Source organism: Canis lupus, chromosome 6, assembly GCF_003254725.2.
Source record: "Canis lupus dingo isolate Sandy chromosome 6, ASM325472v2, whole genome shotgun sequence".
Lineage (NCBI taxonomy): Eukaryota > Metazoa > Chordata > Mammalia > Carnivora > Canidae > Canis > Canis lupus.
Window position 1 is genome coordinate 39,873,558 of NC_064248.1, and position 20,424 is coordinate 39,893,981.

At 66.7% G+C, this 20,424-nt stretch overlaps 1 protein-coding gene across 3 annotated transcripts; it reads right to left on the minus strand.

The window, feature by feature from the left end:
- Positions 1-5,570: 5,570 nt before the first annotated feature.
- On the minus strand, positions 5,571-16,945 carry PIGQ (phosphatidylinositol glycan anchor biosynthesis class Q). 3 transcript variants are annotated; one of them, XM_025417170.3, is made up of 12 exons: positions 16,789-16,945; positions 14,946-15,096; positions 14,098-14,796; positions 12,708-12,839; positions 12,492-12,612; positions 10,813-10,939; positions 10,338-10,491; positions 10,095-10,206; positions 9,384-9,464; positions 8,736-8,850; positions 7,126-7,187; positions 5,571-6,599 (listed from the first exon to the last, which is right to left on the minus strand). In XM_025417170.3, exons 3-12 carry the CDS (start codon positions 14,784-14,786, stop codon positions 6,447-6,449), a joined length of 1,746 nt encoding a protein of 581 aa, XP_025272955.1. In that variant the 5' UTR covers positions 14,787-14,796; positions 14,946-15,096; positions 16,789-16,945; the 3' UTR covers positions 5,571-6,446. The 3 variants fall into 3 exon arrangements, with proteins under 3 accessions (XP_025272955.1, XP_025272959.1, XP_025272958.1); XM_025417174.3 differs by lacking the exon at positions 16,789-16,945 and adding an exon at positions 16,147-16,280; XM_025417173.3 differs by lacking the exon at positions 16,789-16,945 and adding an exon at positions 15,900-16,280.
- Positions 16,946-20,424: the final 3,479 nt, after the last annotated feature.

Below are 20,424 nucleotides of genomic sequence, written 5' to 3' on the forward strand. Positions count from 1 at the left end.
GAAGCGCCTCGGCGGTTGTTTACAGGCTGCACCCGCTGCTTTACTTAACGGACAGAGAAGCGTGAGGACCCCGCGAACACGCGTGACGACGCAGCTCCTCTGCAAAATGGAAAATAAAGCAGAATAATACCCTCCCCACCCCTCGGCCTGTGGGCCCGGACGTGGGGGCAGCCGGTGGGGGGGGGCGAGGGGGAGAGGAAGGGCGAAGGGGGCGAGGGGGGGTAGGGAGGGGGACCTGGAGGGGAGGGGTGGGGAGAGCCGCGGGGGGGGGTGCTGGGGGGGTGAGGGGGACCTGGAGGGGAGGGGTTGGGGTGAGCCAAGTGGGGGGGTGAGGGGGACCTGGAGGGGCAGGGGTGGGGGGAGCCGGGTGGGGGGATGCTGTGGGGGTGAGGGGGACCTGGAGGGGCAGGGGTGGGGGGATGCTGGGGGGATGAGGGGGACCTGGAGGGGTAGGGGTGGGGGGAGCTGGGGGGGTGCTCAGGGAGAGCTGAGGGGGACCTGGAAGGGGGGGAGCCGGTCGGTGTGGGGGTGCTCCAGGAGACCGGGGAGCTACGGAGAGCCTGCGCCAACAGTGAAGAACTCCAGTGACAGCAGAGCATCACCAGGATCATTTGAACATTTATGCTTTTAAAAAATTACCGACTCCTTTGATCCCAGGCTTTATGCATAGAGAAGCTCTGTGTGCCCAGGAAGAGGCCTGGGACTATGCCCTCCCGGGGGACAGCATGACTCCATCAGGGACCCAGAGTGATGACCTTTGTTTTAATGGAACGTATTTACATGTGACCCCTAATAATGAGTGACTCAGAAAGTTAACTATAAAATACCAGAGAGGGGGCAGACTGGGGGGGCTCAGTGGTTTAGCGCCGCCTGCAGCCCAGGGTGTGATCCTGGAGTCCCAGGATCGAGTCCCACATCGGGCTCCCTGCATGGAGCCTGCTTCTCCCTCTGCCTGTGTCTCTGCCTCTCTCTCTCTGTGTCTCTCATGAATAAATAAATAAAATCTTAAAAAAATAAAATAAAATAAAATAAAATAAAATAAAATAAAATAAAATACCATACAAAGCAGTAGTTCAGGGATCCCTGGGTGGCGCAGCGGTTTGGCGCCTGCCTTTGGCCCAGGGCGCGATCCTGGAGATCCTGGATCGAGTCCCACGTCGGGCTCCCGGTGCATGGAGCCTGCTTCTCCCTCTGCCTGTGTCTCTGCCTCTCTCTCTCTCTCTCTCTCTCTCTCTGTGACTATCATAAATAAATAAAAATTTAAAAAATAAAATCTTGGGATCCCTGGGTGGCGCAGCGGTTTGGCGCCTGCCTTTGGCCCAGGGCACGATCCTGGAGACCCGGGATCGAATCCCACGTCGGGCTCCCAGTGCATGGAGCTTGCTGTCTCTGCCTCTCTCTCTCTCTCTCTCTCTCTCTCTGTGACTATCATAAATAAATTTAAAAAAAAAAAGATTTTAAAAAATAAAATCTTAAAAAAAAAAACAGTAGTTCAGGGGCACCTAGGGGGCTCCATCGGTGAAGTGTCTGCCTTCAGCTCAGGTCATGACCTCGGGGTCCTGGAATCGAGTCCTGCATCAGGCTCCCTGCTCAGTGCAGAGCCTGCTTCTCCCTCTCCCTCTGCTGCTCAAGCTCTGTCTCTCTCTCTCTCTCAAAGAAATAATAAAATCTTTAAAAAACAAAAATAAAGCAGTAGTTCAGCTTCTAGAGAAATGAAAATTTACCTCCACACAGAAACTTGTAGGGAATCTTCACAGAAGCCAAAAGGTGGAAACAACCCAGACCTCTATCAACAGATCAATGGATGAACAGAACATAGCCTCACTGGCAGTCTGGGTAGCCCAGCAGTTTAGTGCTGCCTTCAGCTCAGGGTGTGATCCTGGGGTCCCGGGATCAAGTCCCACGTCGGGCTCCCTGCATGGAGCCTGCTTCTCCCTCTGCCTGTGTCTCTGCCTCTCTCTCTGTGTGTCTGTCTGTCATGTATAAATAAATATTTTTTTTAATTAAAAAAAAAAGTAACCTCACCACACAATGGGTATATTCATCTATAAAAAGGAATAAAGTAGTGATATGTGCTACATTCCACTTCTACGAAATCCTCAGAACGGGCAAATCCAGAAATAAAACAGATTCATGGTCTCCAGGACTCCAGGGAAAGGGGAGATGGTGGTGACTGTCTACAGAGTAGCGGTTTCTTTTTGTGGTGATGGTTGTACTACTTGGTAAAGTCGCTAAAAATCATTGACTCGGCAGCGCTTTCTGCCCTCGGGTTCCTCTCCTCATGCTGTAATAGGAGCACCCTTTTATCACCATAAAACAATAAAAGTCACTGAATTGTGCACATGAAACAGATGAACTTTATGATATGTCCAATATGCCTCAATAAAGCTATTAATAAATAAAGCAGAAGAATTGGTTGTGAAAGCGGAGCTGAGCGCAGGCCTTCACCTGAGCATGCAGAGGGCCACATGCGGGCGACGCCAGAGGTCAGGCCCTGACCGGCAGCTCTGCGCAGGGGGTACAGGCGGGTGCAGGGCCATTGCCCCGAGAGCGGCACTTCTGCCGTCAGGCAAGGACCAGCTTGCAAGAACTTTCTTCCAAGGGAAGGAGTCAGTGGACCTGGGCCGCGCCTGCAGGAGCAGGTGGGCTTCCGACGGCGGCCCCAGCCTGAGTGGCCCTCCTGGGTGCCCCCTGCCCCACCCCCGCCCCACCCCACCCCCGCCGCAGGCAGCCTTCGCTGGGAAAGGTGCGTACGCACACTGCAGGTGTTTGGGGCCCGCGGCACCTGCCTGCCCTCCCTGCCTTCAGAGAGAGGCCCTTGGCCCCGGGGTCCGCCAGGAAGCTTGGGGGGCCGGGGATCCGCAGGCTTGGGCCACGTCCTCCTCCTGGGGTTGGCCACTTCCCGGGCTTGGCTGACAGCGAACACGACCTGCAACCCTCGCGGGGAGGGCACGGGGCGCGCCGGGACCAGCAGTGGGCAGGGGCTGCCTGGGACGCAGGGGCCGGGGACAGAGCAATGCACGGGGCAGCCGGCAGGGCGGGGGGGCGGGGGGGCTGCGGGGTCACTGCCCCTGTCCTGGGGCCGCCGACACCCCGGCACCGGGCGGTCAATTGTTTCCCTCTTGGTCCCGAGGTGGTCTGCGAGGGGTGACGGGTGGGAAACAACTGTCGCCGCCTTTCCAGAGAACGTAAGTCAGGACTCGGCTGCCAGGACTCCTGTGGGCCCAGCCCCGCTGCCCGCTCCCCCACGGCCCAGGACACCGAGGAATCAGGCTCCGCACGCACATTTTCTGACCGCCTTGCCCGACACAGCTCTGTAGGCTGGGGCCCAGTGCCGGGCTGTGACCCTGGGGCAGCCGTGGCCTCTCAGCGGCTGGGCTCCTGCACGGCTCCCCTCTGGCCTCTTGCCCCCTGACTCAGGCCACAAAGGCCCCCAGGAGGCCATGGGCTGTGGGGCAGCAGGGCCCAGCCCCGGGCGGGATGGCTGGAGGATGCCACCCCCTGGTCTCCGGGAGGCCTCGTGCATGGAGGGGCTGGCCTCCCACAGACGTGCGCCCTTCTGGGGACCGAGGACGGGGTCGCAGGCTATGGTTGAAGCAGCCCAGAGCAGCCCTCCCCTGCAAGCCCTGGGTCAGCCCTGATGAGGTGCCCCGTGTCAGGTGGTCAGCGGCAACCCAGGTACCCCCTGTCCAGGAGACGCAGGAAAGTAAAGAACCGCCTGCCCGTGCCCCCTGCAGCTGCCCCACCTGCGGGCTCTGGGCAAGCGTGGGGCCAGGCCTGCAGACCCAGCCCCCGGCCAGGCAGGGAGTGGGGAACAAGGGAGTGGTCTGGGATGTCCGGGACATGCACCGCCCTCTCTGCTGGACCCCAAGCCCCGCTGTCCCAGGAGACAAGCAGGCCTGGGCCCCCAAAGCTCTGTGCCCCGGCTCTCTGGGAGCACCCACGAAAGCTTCAGATACTTCAGATACTTTGGAACTCCTCAGCTCACGAGTGGACCACAGAGAGGCCCCACGGCGCAGAGACCCCAAACCTCTCTGTGCATCCTGCAAGGACGGTGGGCCCAAAGGTGGGGAGGGGCAGCACTCACGCGGAGGTGCTCGGCCCTCCGCGTGAGTTACTCACTGAAGGGTTAGTGGCCTTGCAGAGAACCTGGTGAGCCAGTGGGACGTCACCGTGTGTCTCCCAAGGTGACACCCCAGGAAGGACACGGTGGCATTTACGTCCTCATTATGCCAAGAGCACCCGAGCAGAATCTCCTGGTGAGATCATCCGCAGAGGGACATCCTTCCACATCCGTGTCATGGAAGGCAGGCGGGCAGGGGGGCGGGCGGCAGGCGGTGGCCAGCACGGGTCACGGGCACCCGGCAAGGGGCCCACCCACGCCAGCCTGGTTCCCCTCGCGGAGCCTGGGGCTGCTCAGTCACTTCTCTGGCCTTGAGGGACACACACTGAACATGTTGGGGTAGAACTGGGGGCAACTGATGATCAAACGATTCAGATAAAAAATAGAGCACAAATGTGAAAAAGCAAATGTGGCGAAATGTGAACAACGGGGAATGTGGGTCAGGGCGCTGAACGGGTCCGTGCGTGGCTTCTACGTCTGAGACAAGGGAAAGCAGGAAGCTTCCGAGCGCAGGCGGGGGCTGGGGTGCGCCTGGGGTGTGCCTGGGGCTGACCCGCCTGCTGAGTGGCCTTGGCCTGGTCACCGGCCCTCTCTGAGTGCCCGTCTTGTCGTGTGCGTGAGTCACCCTCTTCCCACAGCCCTGAGAACCTGAGCGGGACGTGGCTGCACCAGCTGAACGGGACACGGCCACTTGTCTCGGCTCTGCCCGGGGCGGAGGAAGAGGCGGAGGGAGACCTGGGCTGGGCATGAGTGGCCCACCCACGAAGGCCGGTGGGTGTGCTGGCGCCGGCCTCAGGAGTTGGGGAGGCCGCCCTCATCGGGCTCTGGGGGCCTCGGGCAGCCGTGGGCTCACCTGGGGGCTCTGGTCCTTGGCTGGGCTCCTGCCCTGCTCCCCACTGACCTCACAGCTCCCCATCCAGCTCTGCTGACCCTTGAGTGGAGGCGCAGGCGGGGAGGCGCTGGCTGACCCCCCTGGATTCCAGCCCTGCCCCACAAGGCCTGGATGCCAGGCACAGAGGGGCCACGGGGGTCCCCAGAGGCTGCAGGCTGGGTCAGCAATCGGGCAGGACTGCTGCCCTGCGTGGAGTCCACAGGTTCTGGGTGAATTCATCAGATCCAGGCCCTCAGCCCTGTCCCCCACACCAGGGGGAGACCCAAACCAGGGAGCACGTGGCCCTGGATGCGGGCACCCATGCCAGGAGACCCTCAAGGGGCCAGACCCACAGGGAGGTCTGCTTCAGAGGACGGAGCGCCGTGCCCCTCAGCTCGGCGTCAAACATGAAACAGGTGTCACAGACACCTTACGACAAACAGTGGGGCTGGCTGCCGGGCCAGCCTAGGAGAAGGGGAACCTCACCCCATCCCCTCCCAAGGTCAGGATGAGGGTGGGGGCCTCCTGAGACCCGCTGTCCACGTGGCGACGACAGGAAGACAGGGACGCACTCCAAACAGGTGGGAGGTTTTATTGTCGCAGCAGAAAAAGGCAGAGCAAGGAGCTGTCCCCGAGACGGGGCTGTGAGCTGCCCCGGGGCTGCCCACCGCGGCCAAGGAGCGCAGGCCACCGCGCAGGCGCTTCCGACTCCAACGTGACAGGACACGTGGGCCGCCAGCAGCAGGTGGGCCTCCCCCCGGGATGCCGGGTTCGCCCCCAGTCAGATTCCACGCCGGCTGCTGCCTCGGGGAAGCCCGTGAGGGACAAAGACGGGCCAGGGGGCCGGTCCCCACAGGGGTGCGGATGCTCAGTGGCAGCCAGCCAGTTCCAGGCAGCCCGGGTGGCCGGGGTCCCACGGGGTCCCAAGGGCCCAGGGCAGCGATCCCTGCGGCGGCATGAAGCCAACCCCGTGTGACCCCGGCTGAGGGCCCTGCTCTGCTGGGGCTGCAGGGTTGGGACAGGGACACAGAGTGTAACCCCCAAACAAGGAGACATGGGGGTCGGCCTCCAGAGCCGCTGAGTGCGTCCCGGGAGGGTCCCCCAGCTGTGACAGGGAGGCCCCGCCGCTGACCCGGGCAGTCCGGTGTGACAGGTGTGACAGGTAGGACGGGTGTGACGGGTGTGATGGGTGTGACGGGAGGGGTGCTCTGCGGCCCGGCTCCAGGGCAGCCACAGCAGGTCCCAGCAGGTCCCTAGGCATACCCTCCTGGCCGCCCCGGCCTCCCACTCCGCGCCTCTGCACCCCAGAGCCGGGCAACAGGCGGAGGCCACGATGAGCGGGGGCAGAGGGGGCGAGCCTCAGGAGCCCGTCCTGCCCCTGCTCGGTGGTCGGTGGCCGGCAGGGCAGGGGCTGACTGGGCCGTGGGGCAGAGCCGGCCAGGCCGGGGTCCCTCAGTCCTGCTTGTCCCCTCTCTGCCTCCAGGGGTAGATGAGCTCTCCGAAGAACAGCTTGCGGCACAGAGAGCCCCAGGAGTGCCTGGGGTGGCAGCCACAGCTGGGCAGGCGGTAGGTGTGCACCACGCGGCCGTAGGGCAGGGGGTTGATCTGTAAGCACGAGGGCAGCCATCAGCCGGGACATGGCCTGCAATCCCTGGGGCTCAGGCCCCCCAGTCCTGGCGGCCCCCCGGCTGCCAGCTGTGGGCAGCTCCAGCTCTGTCCCCCCAGGGGCACCCAGGGGCAGGTGAGCAGCCCAGCGGGGAGCCCTCAGGTCGAGATCAGCACACTCTCCTCCGGGCGGGCGGCAGGGAAGTGAGCCGGGCCAGGCTGCGGGGCGCGGAGCCCGCTGTGCTGCAGGACGGACCTCCCAGAACACGGGCCTGGGAACATACTGCACCCCTGAGGAAACCGCACGGGCCCCCCGGCCTCAGCGGCCGGCCTGTCCCAGAGATGCCGCCCTCGGGTCGACCCCACCAGCACTCAGCGAGTTGCCCGGCAAGGCACCCAGAGGGACAGCTTCAGAGAGAAGAGCCCAAGAGGGAAGGCCTGCGTGTCCGGGGAGGGCCAGGAGCCCGGGGTGGGCAGGTGAGGATCTGCCTGCAGGCAGTGGGGTGACAGGTGCACGATGCCTCACCTGCATCAAGAGGCGGAGGGGCCCGCCGGCCTCGTGCTCCAGGACCCGGAACTTCACACCAGCTGCAAGCAGAGGGAGGTGCCTGTGAGGCCCCCCGGGGCCGCAGACGGCCTGCAAGGGCCCCAGCCCGCGCGCCAGCCGAGGCGGGCCCCCTCCTCTGCGAGCGGCACTCGGAAGGTTCACTGCCCCCTGCCCCCCATCCGTCTGCCTCTGTGCTGGCTGCCTGGCCTGCATCAAAGCCTCTGCACAGCTTCACTGAAGGAGCTGCAGGTCCAGGAGGCAGGGAAGTCAGCTGGGCATTGGGGGCGCAGGCTGTGCTGCTTCCCACACGGGACGTGGGTTTTCCCACGGGGTGCACAGGATGGGGTGTGACTGCCCTGCTGGCAACTAAATGTCTTCCAAATGCTGCGTGCGTGGCCAACTCGGGAACCCACCCCGCCCCTGACCTATAGTTTGGGCTCCCAAGCCGGGGAATTTCCAAGGCAGAAAGTTCTTGAAAAGAGAAGTGGGAGCTAATTATCAATTGATGAAGAGGCCTCAAGGCAAAGTCAGTGAAAAAGAAAGAAAACGCAGCATCTGTGGACTTTACTGTGAAGTTAACACAGCTCTGCTCTGTGAGCTGTGGGCTGGGGAGGGGGAGATGCTGTGGGGGGGAGACGCTGTGGCGGGGGGAAGTGGTGGGCTGGGGAGGGGGAGATGCTGTGGGGGGGAAGCGGTGGGCTGAGGAGGGGGAGATGCTGCAGGGGGGATGTAGTGGGCTGGGGAGGGGGAGATGTGGGGGGATGCTGCGGGGGGCGGGGAGACACTGGGCCCTGGGCTCCTCACCCGCCCGGCCCCGGCATTTGGACGAGTGGACAGAGGCGGGGGCCCCTGGCGTGGGGCCTGCAGGAGCGAGGGCATCCAGTAGGCAGACGAGGAGCAAAGCCCAGGGATGCGCAGGTTCCCTCTGGCTTTCAAGGCCCTGGAGGAGGGGCCTGCCACCCACTGGGGGGGCTGTACCCAGAGTGCCCCACGTTCCCCACGTGCTCACAAGCCCTAGGTGGGGACAGGCCTACCCACAGGGCCGTGAGCAGCAGGTCACCCAGGCCTGCCGCGGGGATGGCTGCTCCCAGGGGCGCTTGGCCAACCCAGTGGCTGGTGCCAGCTGCAGACAGGGACGGCGGGGGCAGCCAGGATGCTGGGGGCTGTCCCAGTGGGCAGGGGGCTGTGGGGAGGGGCCGGGAGCAGTTCCTGCCACCCAGACCTGGGCAGCACAGCATCTTTGTCGCTGGCCTGTCCCCTCCAGGGCTGAGGGGCACCGCGGGCACCACGGTTCCACACAAGCACACGGGGCCACTTCTCTGAGCCACGGCCGGCACCCCCTGCCCTACTGCACACAGGCCTCGGGGCAAATGTCCACTCTTGTGCCGAAGAGGGTGGGAAAGACATAGGGCTACGTGCAGCCTCTGCACCTGAGGGCCGGGGCGTCCTCTCCCCCCAGCTCACTGCAGGCAGCTGGCGCCATGGACACCCAGGGGTCCCTGCCCTCCCGCCACCCGGTGCCCCACACGCCACAGCTCCCAGGCAAAAGGGGCCCCAGGGCAGCTGGATCCTCTGCAGCACACACCTACCCGCAAGCCTGTAGGGCCGGCATAGCCGGAGGCTGAGCGAGTACAGCGGCAGGGAGTTGACGAGGTCCATGAGCAGATGGATCAGGCCCTGCACGGCGACCACCAGGAGCCGGAGCTGCAGCGACACACGGTGCTCAGAGTCACCCCGCACGGCCCATGGGGTCCCGGGCCACGATGGGGAGTGAGCGGAGGCTCCAGACCCCTGGAGCGGGGGCTCCTCCAGACCCCTCCAGACCCCACCCCCTGGGGAGGACGTGGATCCCATCCTGAGGGGGGCACAGCTGCCACCCTGCCCCCGAGGCCCGGCTGTGGGGAGGCAAGGGGCAGGGAAACAGGCCACTGGCTCCCCAGCCGGGCCCAGCAGGGTGCCAGTCACCCAGGGCCGTCCTTTGTGCACCCAGCTGCATGCCCCAGAGCAGTGAGTGGCATCCCCCAGGCCAGGACCCTAGCCCTGCCCACTGCAGGGCCCAGCACACGGCACCCAGAGTCGGGATAGCCACACCCTCCACGGGGTAGGGGCAGATGGGCTGCCCAGGGCTGCCTGGCTGCAAGTAGTGATCACCCCAAGCACTGCGGGCCAGGCCCGTTGGCCAGGTTGCCCCGTGCCACACTTGGTCAGCGCCCCCGGGCCGTGCGCTCTCAGCTCACCAGGGTGAACACCAGGTAGTACAGGGCGGTGGTGGGCAGTAGGAAGACCAGGATGGTGAAGAGCAAAGTCCCGATGAACAGCTACAGGGACAAAGGACACTGGGGCATCAGCAAGAGCCCCACGCCGGGGACAGCCCCGCGGCATGAGACACACCTCCACTGCCCATCCCCACCCATCCCTCCCTGTCACCGAGCACAGATGGGTGCCTCCAACAGGGACCCCGGGCTTCCCGAGACAGCTCTGGGAGCCACACTGACACGTGGGGACACAGAAGCCGCTGCACCGAGTGGGCACATACAGCAGGGGCGGGAGGGCTGTGAGCTCAGGCGGGAGAAGTTGCCCTGCAGGCTGCACATGGATCTGAGCACGCTGTGGGGAAAGCCAGAGCCAGGTCCTGTGCGCAGGTCACCCACATGCCCTGCTGTCCAGGAGCTCTGGGAGAGGGTCCACCTCCCTCCTGGGGCACCGTCCTGCATGGTCTGAGGGCTCCACGTGCCCCTTGCCGCCTCCCCACGGTCCCCGGGGACCATGCTGACCCGCCGGCAGGTGAGCTACACAGGAGTGTGGCCACCCCGTCACGGTGCTGGGCAACCACACAGACCAGGCTCACATAGAGGGACCACGTGGATGGGAGCTCGGAGGCGATCACCTGTGGGTCCCACTGGCCCCCGGGACTGGGGTGCCCCCTTCCCTGCAGTCCTGCCCAGTACCTGGTCCAGGTCATAGGAGCAGGAGTCCACCCGCTGGCGCAGAACGTTCCACTTCTTTCCCCGGAACAGACGCCACAGTGAGGACAGGCCACAGATCTTCAGGCAGTACAGCCTGCAGGGCATGGGCACCATGGCCAGGCCGCTGTGCCACCCTGGCGGCCACCAGGCCCTAGGAGTGTCCACGCACCCAGGGCTTGGAAGGCGGCCCGGGGCCAGCTGGCAAGGATAGGGGCGCATACCCACCTGGCACCGTAGACGTAGAAGCAGTAGATGTGGAAGGTGAGAAGAGCAATGATGTCAGACAGGATGGACAGGGCGACCGTGAGGCCCAGGCAGGCTGAGAGGCCCACGTGCCACAGGATGCGCTCGATGAAGGGGGACATGAGGTGGATGTAGCCTGGTGGGAAGGGGGTTCGCCCTGAGGGGGGCCACAGGGAGGTCCTGGCCCTCCCCAATTCCTCACTGAAGGGGCGCCTGAGGCTTCTGGAAACTGCGAGCAACAGAATTCACTGCTGGCTGTCGCCTGGCCGAGCATCTGGCCCGGCAGAGCAGGGCTACACACGCACGCGCATGGGGCGCCAAGGGGGCAGTAAGCAGGCACCAAGGGGACGGGGCCCAGCCTGGCCTCAGCTTTCCGGCTCAGCCAGGGCTCCGTGACCCGGGGGCACAGGCTCCAGGACTCATGGGGCTCAGTGGGGCCGGTGCAGCGGGCACTCACTGATCCACAGGTGCAGGTGGTACAAGAAGAAGCGGCCCAGCACCTGGTCCAGTGCCCGGTTCATCTTCAGCCCAGCAGGAGCACCCATCAGCCACTGCAGCAGATGCTGGAGCTCCTCGGCCACATGCTGTAGACACACAGGGGGCAGGGGTCCAACCCACTGGGCGGGGAAAGGGCAGTCTGGGTGCCCCCTCCAGGTGGCTCCTAGCGCAAGGGGCACACAGGTTCCCTGCGTGTCTGGCCAAGGAGTCCCTCTTCACGGCCTACAAGGCTGACAGTCTGGCCCTTGGGCTGCAGGGGCCCTGATGGGCACCCAGCTGGCCTCCGCCTCACTCCTCTGGCCCCATATGCCCACATGTAGGGCAGACCCCAGCCAGCCAGGAACCTCGGGGGAGCTGATGGGCCTACCCAGCCCCCTCTGCTGAGGATCCCGCCCTCCACGTGCCAGGGTACCCCAGAGGCCTGTGTCTGCGCGTGTGACCTCAGGTGACCCTGAGGGTGTCCAGCCCAGCAGGGGCCTGGGGGGCCGGTGGGAAGGCCACGGGTTCCCTAGAGGTCAGGAATGTCCGGTGAGGCCCAGTGATGGCACCAGGACTCTCACCAGCAAGCAGGGAAGCTGAGCGGCGTCCTGGCTGCCCAGGGAGGAAAGCCTGTGTCCACGCCCTGAGCATGGCCCCGGGACCCTCCGCCCCGTCAGCAGTGTGGAGGCCATGGCCAAGGCAGCCCTGCCTCACGATCAGAGGCTGTCGCTCCCCCCACTGCCTACCGTGCGGGCCTGGGAAGCCTCGGCCGATCAGGAGCAGTGAGAAAAAGAATAGAGCATTCTTTATAAATAGAGCTTATCTAATATTTAAAGGATAAGAGCTGGGCGACAGGAAGTGGCTTTCATTTTTCAATTAAATATTTATATTCCTGTGCAGTTCTGCAGAGGGGATGTCGAAGAGGGAGCTGGCCAAAACCAGAATGTGGGTGAGTGAGGTGCCATGGCACAGCCCCTGTCCTGACCGCCGGGCACCCCTTCCCCTCCTCTCGATGGAGCCTCCCGAGAGGCCCCGGGGGCTCCTGTCCACGCGCAGGCCCAGGCACACGTGAAGGCCGCCCAGCCGGAGCCAGGAGGCCACTGGCAGAGGCCTAGGGGAGCCCAAGGGGCCAGAGGGACTGCCCCACACAGGACGACCAGCTCCCAGCGGGGCCTCTGGCTCTGGGGAAGGCATGGACAGCGGGGGAGGCCATAGCGGGGGAGCACGGAGCCGCGTGGGAGGGGCCGGAGCACCACAGGCGTGAGGCCCGGGCTGACGGCACGCACGCGGCCCTGGACACTTGGAAGGTCTCTGCGGCGCCTACTACGCAGGTGGCCTGAAGGGCCAGGAGCCAGGGACACGGGGCTCCCGGTCAGAGCCCCAACCACAAGGTGGACCCGGACATGAGCGCCTTCGGGAAAGGGAAGTAGAGGCCAGGAGCTACGACGTGCCCCGGGGGCAGGTCGGCTGCAGTCTGCAGCCCTGGGGACTCTGCGACATAGTGGCTCCTAGGGGACCTGTCTGGGGTCACAGACGGGGCTGCTCTACTGCTCAACAGAAGGAAAGGGCAGGGCTGCTCGGCTGCCCCCGGAGAGGGCCCCCCTGCCCGTCCCAGGGACACAGATGCTCCAGGACCACCAGGCTCCCTGACCAACTCACGTCAGCCACAGGGACGAGGGCCTTGGCCAGCTGCCCGATGCAGTCCTTCCCATGAAGCCAGGACAGCAGCGCGAGGCCAAGGGTCACATCGAGAAGCACGGAGACCAGCACGTTGGCCTTCCTGCAAGGGGATCCAATGGGCGGGGGCGGTCAGTGGGGGTGGGCTTGGTGCCCGGAGGGGTGCCGCCGCGAGGGAGACCCAGGCAGGCCCTGCACCTCATGAGCTGGGCGGGGTTCTCGGCCTTCTGGGTACTGAAGATGAGCGTGAGCTGCTCTAGCCGGTGTCTGAGCTGCTCGCACACGGAGAGCTTGCTGCAGATGAAGGACAGAGGCCACAGCTGGAACAGCCTGCAGGGAGAGGTGGATGCTCAGGCCCTGCCAGCTTCCGCTGCCTGCTCCAGCTGGCGGCGACACCCTCCCCAGGCTCACCTTAGGCCGGGAGGCCCCGACCTCAGCTGGACAGGGACACCCCAGGGGGGCACGCGCAGGCAGCCCGGCGGGGTCCCGGGGCACCCAGGGCTGCTAATGGGGAGCCCAACATCCACACAGAGCAGGGACTCGTGCATCTCGCCACCCGGCGCCTTGCCCTGGTGAACGTCAAGGGTGTCCAGGCCCCCCGGGCTGCCCAGCGACACCAACCTCTCACAAGGCAAAGCAAGCGCTGAGAGGAAGCTGCAGGGCGGGTGAGCGCAGAGCCACCAGCTGGCCACGCGGGGACCCTCAGCACTGGAGAGGCACCTCCCCAGGCTCCCCCAGGCGCAGACGGTCCCTGGGGCCGCCCCGCAGGCGAGGGGGCTTCTCCCCTGTCCAGTGACTGTCGGTGCGCTCCGACCACGGCCCAGCCCGATGGGCTGAGCACGACTTGGGGCACACGAGCAGTTGCTGACCTTCCTCAAGCCCTCGGGGAGGCGATAAAAGCTAAGGACCATGTCTCCCCGTGCGGCACCTTGGGCGACATACTTCCCTGTCATTCATTCCCGGGAACTGTGAGGGTCCAAACCCCCCCTTTCCGTCAGATGCCCTGCGGCTCTCGGCCCGAGGCGTGTCCGCACGGCTGCCAGGGCTCTCTGCCAACCTGGCCGGAGCGCCGTGCAGCCCTGGGCGAGCAGGGAGGCCAGCCCCGCCCAACAGCTGCAGGCCTCCAGTCACCCAGCCAGGACACCCGGTGCCACCCCAATCCCTCGGCCAGGCCTGCAGCCCGGGCGTCCAGGTGACCGTGCAGAAGCGCCACGGCGGGGGACCACCACCCTGCCCCATGTCCTTCAGTGAGTGGACACTGCCCCCAGGGCTAGGGAGGTCGGTGGAACCCAATGCCTTCAGGAGAACAACTCACCCGCACCGGGCCCTCGATGGCAACAGCCTGCCGTCCAGGCTGAGCCATGGGAAGCGCACCCTGAACCACCACCCAGTGGGTCCCACGGAACCACCGAGGCTGCCGAGGGAGCCCGCTCTGCCCAGGGAGCATGACGGCAGGCGGCAACCACCGCCAGGCGCCCTGAGCTGCCGGGGGAGGGGGCAGCGGGGGCCTCCAGGCCTCGGACGCCGAGGGGCGGGCCTCGGGCACAGGGCCCTGACCTCCTCCCGCCCCGGCCCCAGGGGCACCTACCGGCAGGCACTGGCGGCCGACACAAGGGACAGCAGGCAGGCCAGCAGCGCGCAGACGGGCCCCGAGGCCCGCTTCGCCAGCTCTGCGAGGATGCTGGCCTCCACGCCCTCCGACTGCCAGTGGCTCAGCCGCACAGGGCCATCGTCAAAGCGGTCACTCCGGAAGAGCGCCTCGCTGCGAGCCACCGTGTCGAAGACGACAGCCAAGCCCTCAGCACCGGCCGTGCCATCGCCCGCCTGGCGGTCAGGCAGGGCCGCGGCCGGGTGCAGCTGGGACAGCAGCACCTTGCGCTGGTCGTAGAAGACGAGCATGACCTGGTCCTCATCCGGGGCGGCAGGGCCAGGGGGCCCCTGGTGGCAGGTGGCCTTGCAGCTCCAGAGCTTGCCGCCCCTCTCCCGGGAGAGCTGGAGCCAGGGCTCGTGGGAGAAGATGGCACCCAGGCCCTCCAGGAAGTGGCCCAGGCCCTCCTCAGCGTCCTGGTGGCGGTGGCACCACGTGCCCAGCACGGCCAGCCCCACCCGGCTGGCCTGATGCACCTGCGCCAGGAGTTCCTTCACCTGCACGGGGATGAAGGGAAAGTGCACCACAGCCAGGACCACAGCGCTGCTCTGCTCCGGGACCCACCGTCCAACCAGCAGGCCGCTGTCGGCCGACATGCAGCACGTGGGGAAGAAGGCCTTGAGCACCATGCCGGGCACGCTGGAAGAGAGGGCACAGGCTCAGTGCAGGCCCCGGCCCGCAGGCCACAGGGCCCGTGGGGGGGCGCCCGGGCCTTGGGCATGGTCCCGGAGGTTTGAGTGACAAGCGAGGCCCCACAGGGCAGGGGCACGACCCCCCGCACCACTCACAAGGGTGTGCAGGGCTGACCACGGCAGCTTCGGCTTTGTTTTCAAGGAAACTGAGGAGAGTTTCCTTCACGCAGCACACGGGAAAATGTACACTCGTTAACAATAAAAGTCACTCGCGTTGAATCTAATGAACCTTGATTTACTGACTAACCTGCAGAGAATAAACATGAAAATTTAAATGCGTTCCTGCTGGTGGCTGCGGGCCCTGGCACAGGGGCCGCACTCCAAGCCCACCTCGTCCCGGGAGCCCCCAGAGGAGCCTCGGGGCGTTCGTGGCACCGTGGCCGCTATGCCTAGCCTCTGGCCCGTGGCTGCGCCCACCCACAGTTTCGAGGCCGTCCCCAGGGGGGGGCTATCTTCTCCTGCTGCAGCTGAGCTAGCCAGCGGTCTCAACACAGGGACCTGGAGGACGGCCAGCTCCCCACGGCCTGGTCTCAGGATGAGAGGCACGTGCCCTCCCGGCCCCTCACGCCTCTCCCGGGGCCTCTGGGCGGCAAGACTGGCCCCAAGTGCCTCGACCCAAGTGCCTCGAGTCTTGACACCGAGCCTCGCCCAGGGCTGAGCTCACGGGGATGTGGGCTTCTCAGCAAGCACTGCCTTCCCCCTGCGGAGCCCTGAGGGCTTCACCTTGGAGCTCGCTCTTTCTCAGATGCTGAGGGTCCCCACAAAGCACAGAGCAGCCACCCTGGGGTGAGACCCCCCGAGCTGGAGCCCACACCCAGAAGAGGGACGCAGGCCTGGACGGAGCACGGGCCACGGGGGACCTACATGTTGGGAGAGCAGGACGTCTTTCCGGAGAGGCCTTATGGGGGCACAAACGCCCAGGGCCTTCGAGGTCTGGTGGGCTGCTTTCCTTCCCTGCGGGGAGCCCGGGCAGGCGGGAAGGCAGAGGCCTCTCCCAGCAACCCACCCCCCCTGCGGCCCCCGCTGAGCGGCCCACACAACCCTCCTCACCCTGCCAGGGCCGGCGCATCCCCCATCCCAGGGCCACGCTTCCTGCTCCTCCTGACAATGCCAGGCTGAGACGGGCCTGGCGGTCGGGCTTGCTGGCCATCACAGGGCGGGCATCACCGCCAGGGCCTCTCGTGGAGACACAGGGGCGGCCCCCCCACAGCCGATCACACCCCCTGGGGACTCCTCTGCAGGAAGTAGGGAAAACCACCCCCCGCTACTGTCGGAGAAGAAAAACAATTGGCCTGACAGTGAACAGATGCTCTGGGGGAAGCCGCATCTGTCGGAGCGACGGGGTTTTTACTCCGGGAGAATTCGGGGAGTTGCACGCGCGCGGTTTGTACGTTTTCTTTGTGCGTGTTGTGTTTCATCTACAAAGTTTGCCTAAAAACAGAAAAAGAAAGAGCAGCAGCAGCCCCAGCAGCAGCAGCCCCTTCTATCTGGGGAGGAAGCGCAGAGGGCAGAAGCGGATGCTCTCATCTGTGGGGGGCGGGGGGCGACCGAGGGGGCACCTGCGCACCCGCGCTTGGTCGCCCGCCCTAGGAGCCCGGGGCCCCGCTCGGATCAGACGGCGGGCGGGCGGGGGCGGGGCCAGCACGGGGCGGGGCCAGGCGAGCGCGGGGCCTGAGGGGCGGGGCGAGCGCGGGGGCGGGGCCGCCGCCCTTGGGGTGACGCCGAATCCCCGTGCGGCGACCAGCCCTTCCTCCCCGAAGCTACCATTCTGTTTTGGGTTTTTCTGTTCTGTTTGTTCTGAAGTCACCGGCCCGGCGCCCCCGAGGCCGGGGGGAGGCTGGGGGACCCCGCAGAGCCCCCACCCTACGGGGGACCGGACTCGGGGCCCCGCCCGCCGCCTCGCCTGCGCCCTGGCGGGGGGCGCCCCGCGGATGCTCACCGGCTGCTCCCCGGGGCCGCGCGCTCGGCTGCGGGGTCGAGATGGGCTGGCGGACGGCGTCGGGCGGCCCGGGCGGACGGCACTCGGCGCCCCCAGCCCCGCCGCGGGACACGAGCCCCATTTCCGCCTGCTCCCCGCGTTGCCGCGCGACGGTCCGGCCCCCAAAGGCGCCCGGGCTGCCCGCCGACCCCGCCCGAGCGTTCCGGGCCCAGAACGTTCCTGTGCCCAGAGTCGGCGGCGAGGCGTCCCCATCCCCGTCCCCGTCCCCGTCCCCGTCCCCGTCCTGCCTTCCCACTGTCTCCATCCCCATCCCCCGTCCTTGTTCCCCCGCCGTCCTCGTCCCCCACCCCGTCCCCCATCCCCCACTGCCCTTGTCCTGTCCCATCTCCCACCATCCCCGTCTTCCTCTGTCCCTGTCCCTCCACCATCCTCAGCCTCCCCATGCCCCATGGTCCTCGTCCCCCCCCCAGTCTCCATCCCCCCCCAGAATCCTCGTCCCCACACCATCCCCCCACGGGCCTCGCCCCCGCCAGTCCACCTGCAGCGTCACCTACCCCCACCCCCCACCCCCCAGTCCCCACCTTCTCACAGCCGCCAAACCTCCCCCACCCCATGTGGTCACCTGAGGGACCCAGTGGACCTGCTTGAGGGCCACCATCCTCCCAGGATGAAAGGACCCCCAGCCCTGGGTGGGGTTCCAGGAGGAGCCGCCTCCCCAGCTCCCAACTGGCCCCCTCCAACCCCGGGCTATGCAAAGGGGTACATCTGGGTTCCCCCGGGGCCTTGGGCTGGGACGTCAGAGGTGTCCCCAGCCCCTCCGCACAGGGCAAGTGTATCCCCAACACCAGTAGCAACAAGTCACGTTTACTGAGTACGTGTGTCCTCACGTGGACCTCGTCACCCTGCACCCCCAGGGCTGCTGCATGTGATGGGGACCCCATTGGGTCCCACACCTGGGACTGCACCAGGCCCTGTCCCCTCCACGGAGCCCCTCACTGGGACTCGGGGACCGGCTGCACCCCGCACACAGCGTCCCGCTCTTGCATCCCCCCCTCCCTGTTTGGCCACTGGTCTCAGTAACAGGAGTCCTTCCTCCTGGGAAGCTCTCCTGGCGTGACCGCCGCCTGGAACCTTCCGGCACGCCCCACCGTGAGCTTGGAGCCATTTGCTCCTGGTTTGCAGAGGAGAAAATACAGGTTCAGCCTGGGGGAGAGCCTCACACGGGAGAAGCAGACAGGGCGGGACCCCCCCTGGTGCCCCGGGGCTGTCCGCCTTCGTTCCCTTACCTCAGTGAGGCCCAGAGAAGCTGCAAGAGGCTTGGGGCATGGGGGCCTCTGCAGATGGGGACAGGGAAGGTGGCACCCCTGCCCCACCCCGCCCTGCCCGCCCACCGCGCCCGCCCTGCCTGCTCCAGCCTGATTAGGAGCTGGGCTGGGGCCCCCGCCCGGCAGCGCCCCCCCCCCCACCGCCCCCGCCCAGCCCCGGAGCTCAGGCCTGCCGCCCCGAACCCACAGAGCCGGAGCTGAGCGGACGGACGCAGGGCCGTGAGGCCGGGTCCGCTTCGGAGGTTGGGCCCCTGGACCACCTCCACAGGAGGCAGCCGGGCCTGGCGCCACCCCACAATGCCCACAGCAGGCTGCCCCGCCCACGCAAGGCTCAGGCCAGCTGGGACCGGTACTCGTACAGCTTGATGGAGCTGTCCCCAGCATCGGCCACCATGAGCTGGCCCTGAGGGGCGCAGGCCACCCCCAGGGGCCGCCTCAGGCCCTCGGACACCAGGCAGACGGGCGTTCCGGCCCGAGGAAACAGCGTCATGCAGCGCCGGTGTTCGTCGGCCACGATCACGCTGCCCTCGGCGTCAGTGGACAGGCCCGCCGGGGTGCCGAAAGCGTGCCCGGTCAGCGCCCCGAGGGAGCCCAGGGGCTGGCAGGCGCTGCCGAACAGCCACACATCCCCAGGCTCCCCACTCACGGCCAGGCCTCCATCGGGCCCGGGGCCCACCCAGCAGGCGCTGTCCACAGCCCGCAGGCCCACGTCGCGCGGCTCCAGGGCAGGGCCCAGCGCAAGGCAGTGTACGGCCCCGGGCACGTAGTCTGTTACCAGGAGGCGGCTGGCCACACCCACAGCCAGCCCCCGCGGGGCTCGGAAGGCGCCCACGGTGACCCAGCGGCCCTGGGGGGTGCGGGCAGTGTGCCGAAGCGTGCGGACAGCCCCGTGGACGAGGTCGCTGACCACCACGAGCCCAGCAGCTGTCACGGCCACATCCTCGGGCACGAAGGCCCCGGGCCCCGACAAGCGGCAGGACACGCAGCAGACGTGTCGACCCTCGAGGTCCAGCATGTGGACGCAGGGCGCAGCCCCCGCCGTCAGGAAGAGCAGGCCGTCCGGGGAGCAGTGCAGGCCCCGGGGTCCCCCCCGCCCCCGCGGGCACCGGGATCCACCCAAGCAGCCGGGGCCGCCAAGGGCCAGCAGGGTCTCCGGGTGGGTCCAGCGCGAAGGGCAGACCCTGGGGGGCAGCCTGCCAGCTGGTCGGGGGGCCCGGGGGCCTGGAGGCCAGGGGACACACGGCCGGGTGGCAACAGATCCCAGTCCCAGGTCCCCTGGGCGAGGTCCTGTGGCCCGACCCGGCGTGTGGCTGCAAGAGAAATTATGGGCACTTTGGGGGGAGCGCTGGCCCCCTCGTTCCCCTGGCCCCCCCTGGCCCCCTCCCACCCCGCGGTGCTGCTGTCCTCTGGCTTCACCAGGAGGCCTCGGGCATGGGGGGGCAGGGAGGGCCTGACTGCAGGCCCAGCCTGCAAGCCCAGCAAGCAGCGGGGGGCTAGGCCCCATTTCCCAGGCGCAGTCCTGGGAACGTTCCCGGGACACACGGGACGTGCAGAGCTGGCTGTGGGTCCCACTGTGAGGCCTGCGTGGGCTCGGGCCTTGGGAGGTCCCGAGGTGAGGGGTCCGGGGCGGGGCTGGGGGGCCGGTGACACATGGGCGGCCTTTCTCAGGCTCACCTGCCCAGGGAGCCCTTCCTTCCTCCAGGCAAGGAAATGAGCCTTCCTGGGGGGCAGCCCCAGGCTCCGCCCTTTGCAAGCTCCAGCCCCTGAGGGGTTGCATGGGGGGGGTCCTAGGCCCCCTGCCCCCCCCCCCACTCAGAGGCAGGGGGCCGGGGTCTCCTACCTGGGGCTGGCTTCTGCGCTCCAGCAGCCGCAGCCTCTGTTGTTAGAAACCAGAGCCTGGGGGGAGGGGCTGGGACCCGGTGGGAGGGGCGGGTGGCCGGGGACCCTCAGCTGCCCTCCCCAGGGCTGCCCCAGCGCCGCTGCGTTCCCGCCTGGGGCCTTTGCACTGGCCTCTGGGATGTGATTCCCACGGCTCCCGCGAGGCCACACACCCTCCCAGACCCCAAAGCCCACCCCCTGTGAAGTAACTCCAGCGCTGGTGGCCGGGGTCACCGGGCCTGACCCCGCAGCTGTGCAACTGGGCCTGGTAGGGGCGCTGCAGAGGCGAGAAGCAGGTCCCTGGGACTCCACCCCCACCTCCAGCACCCCAGTCAGCTGCTGCCCAGCCCCCGCTCGCCCCACCCCAGGGACTTGGCCTGTCACTGCCCTGCGGCGGGGAGCCGCCCGGTGCGATTAATGGGGCGGCCGTGGG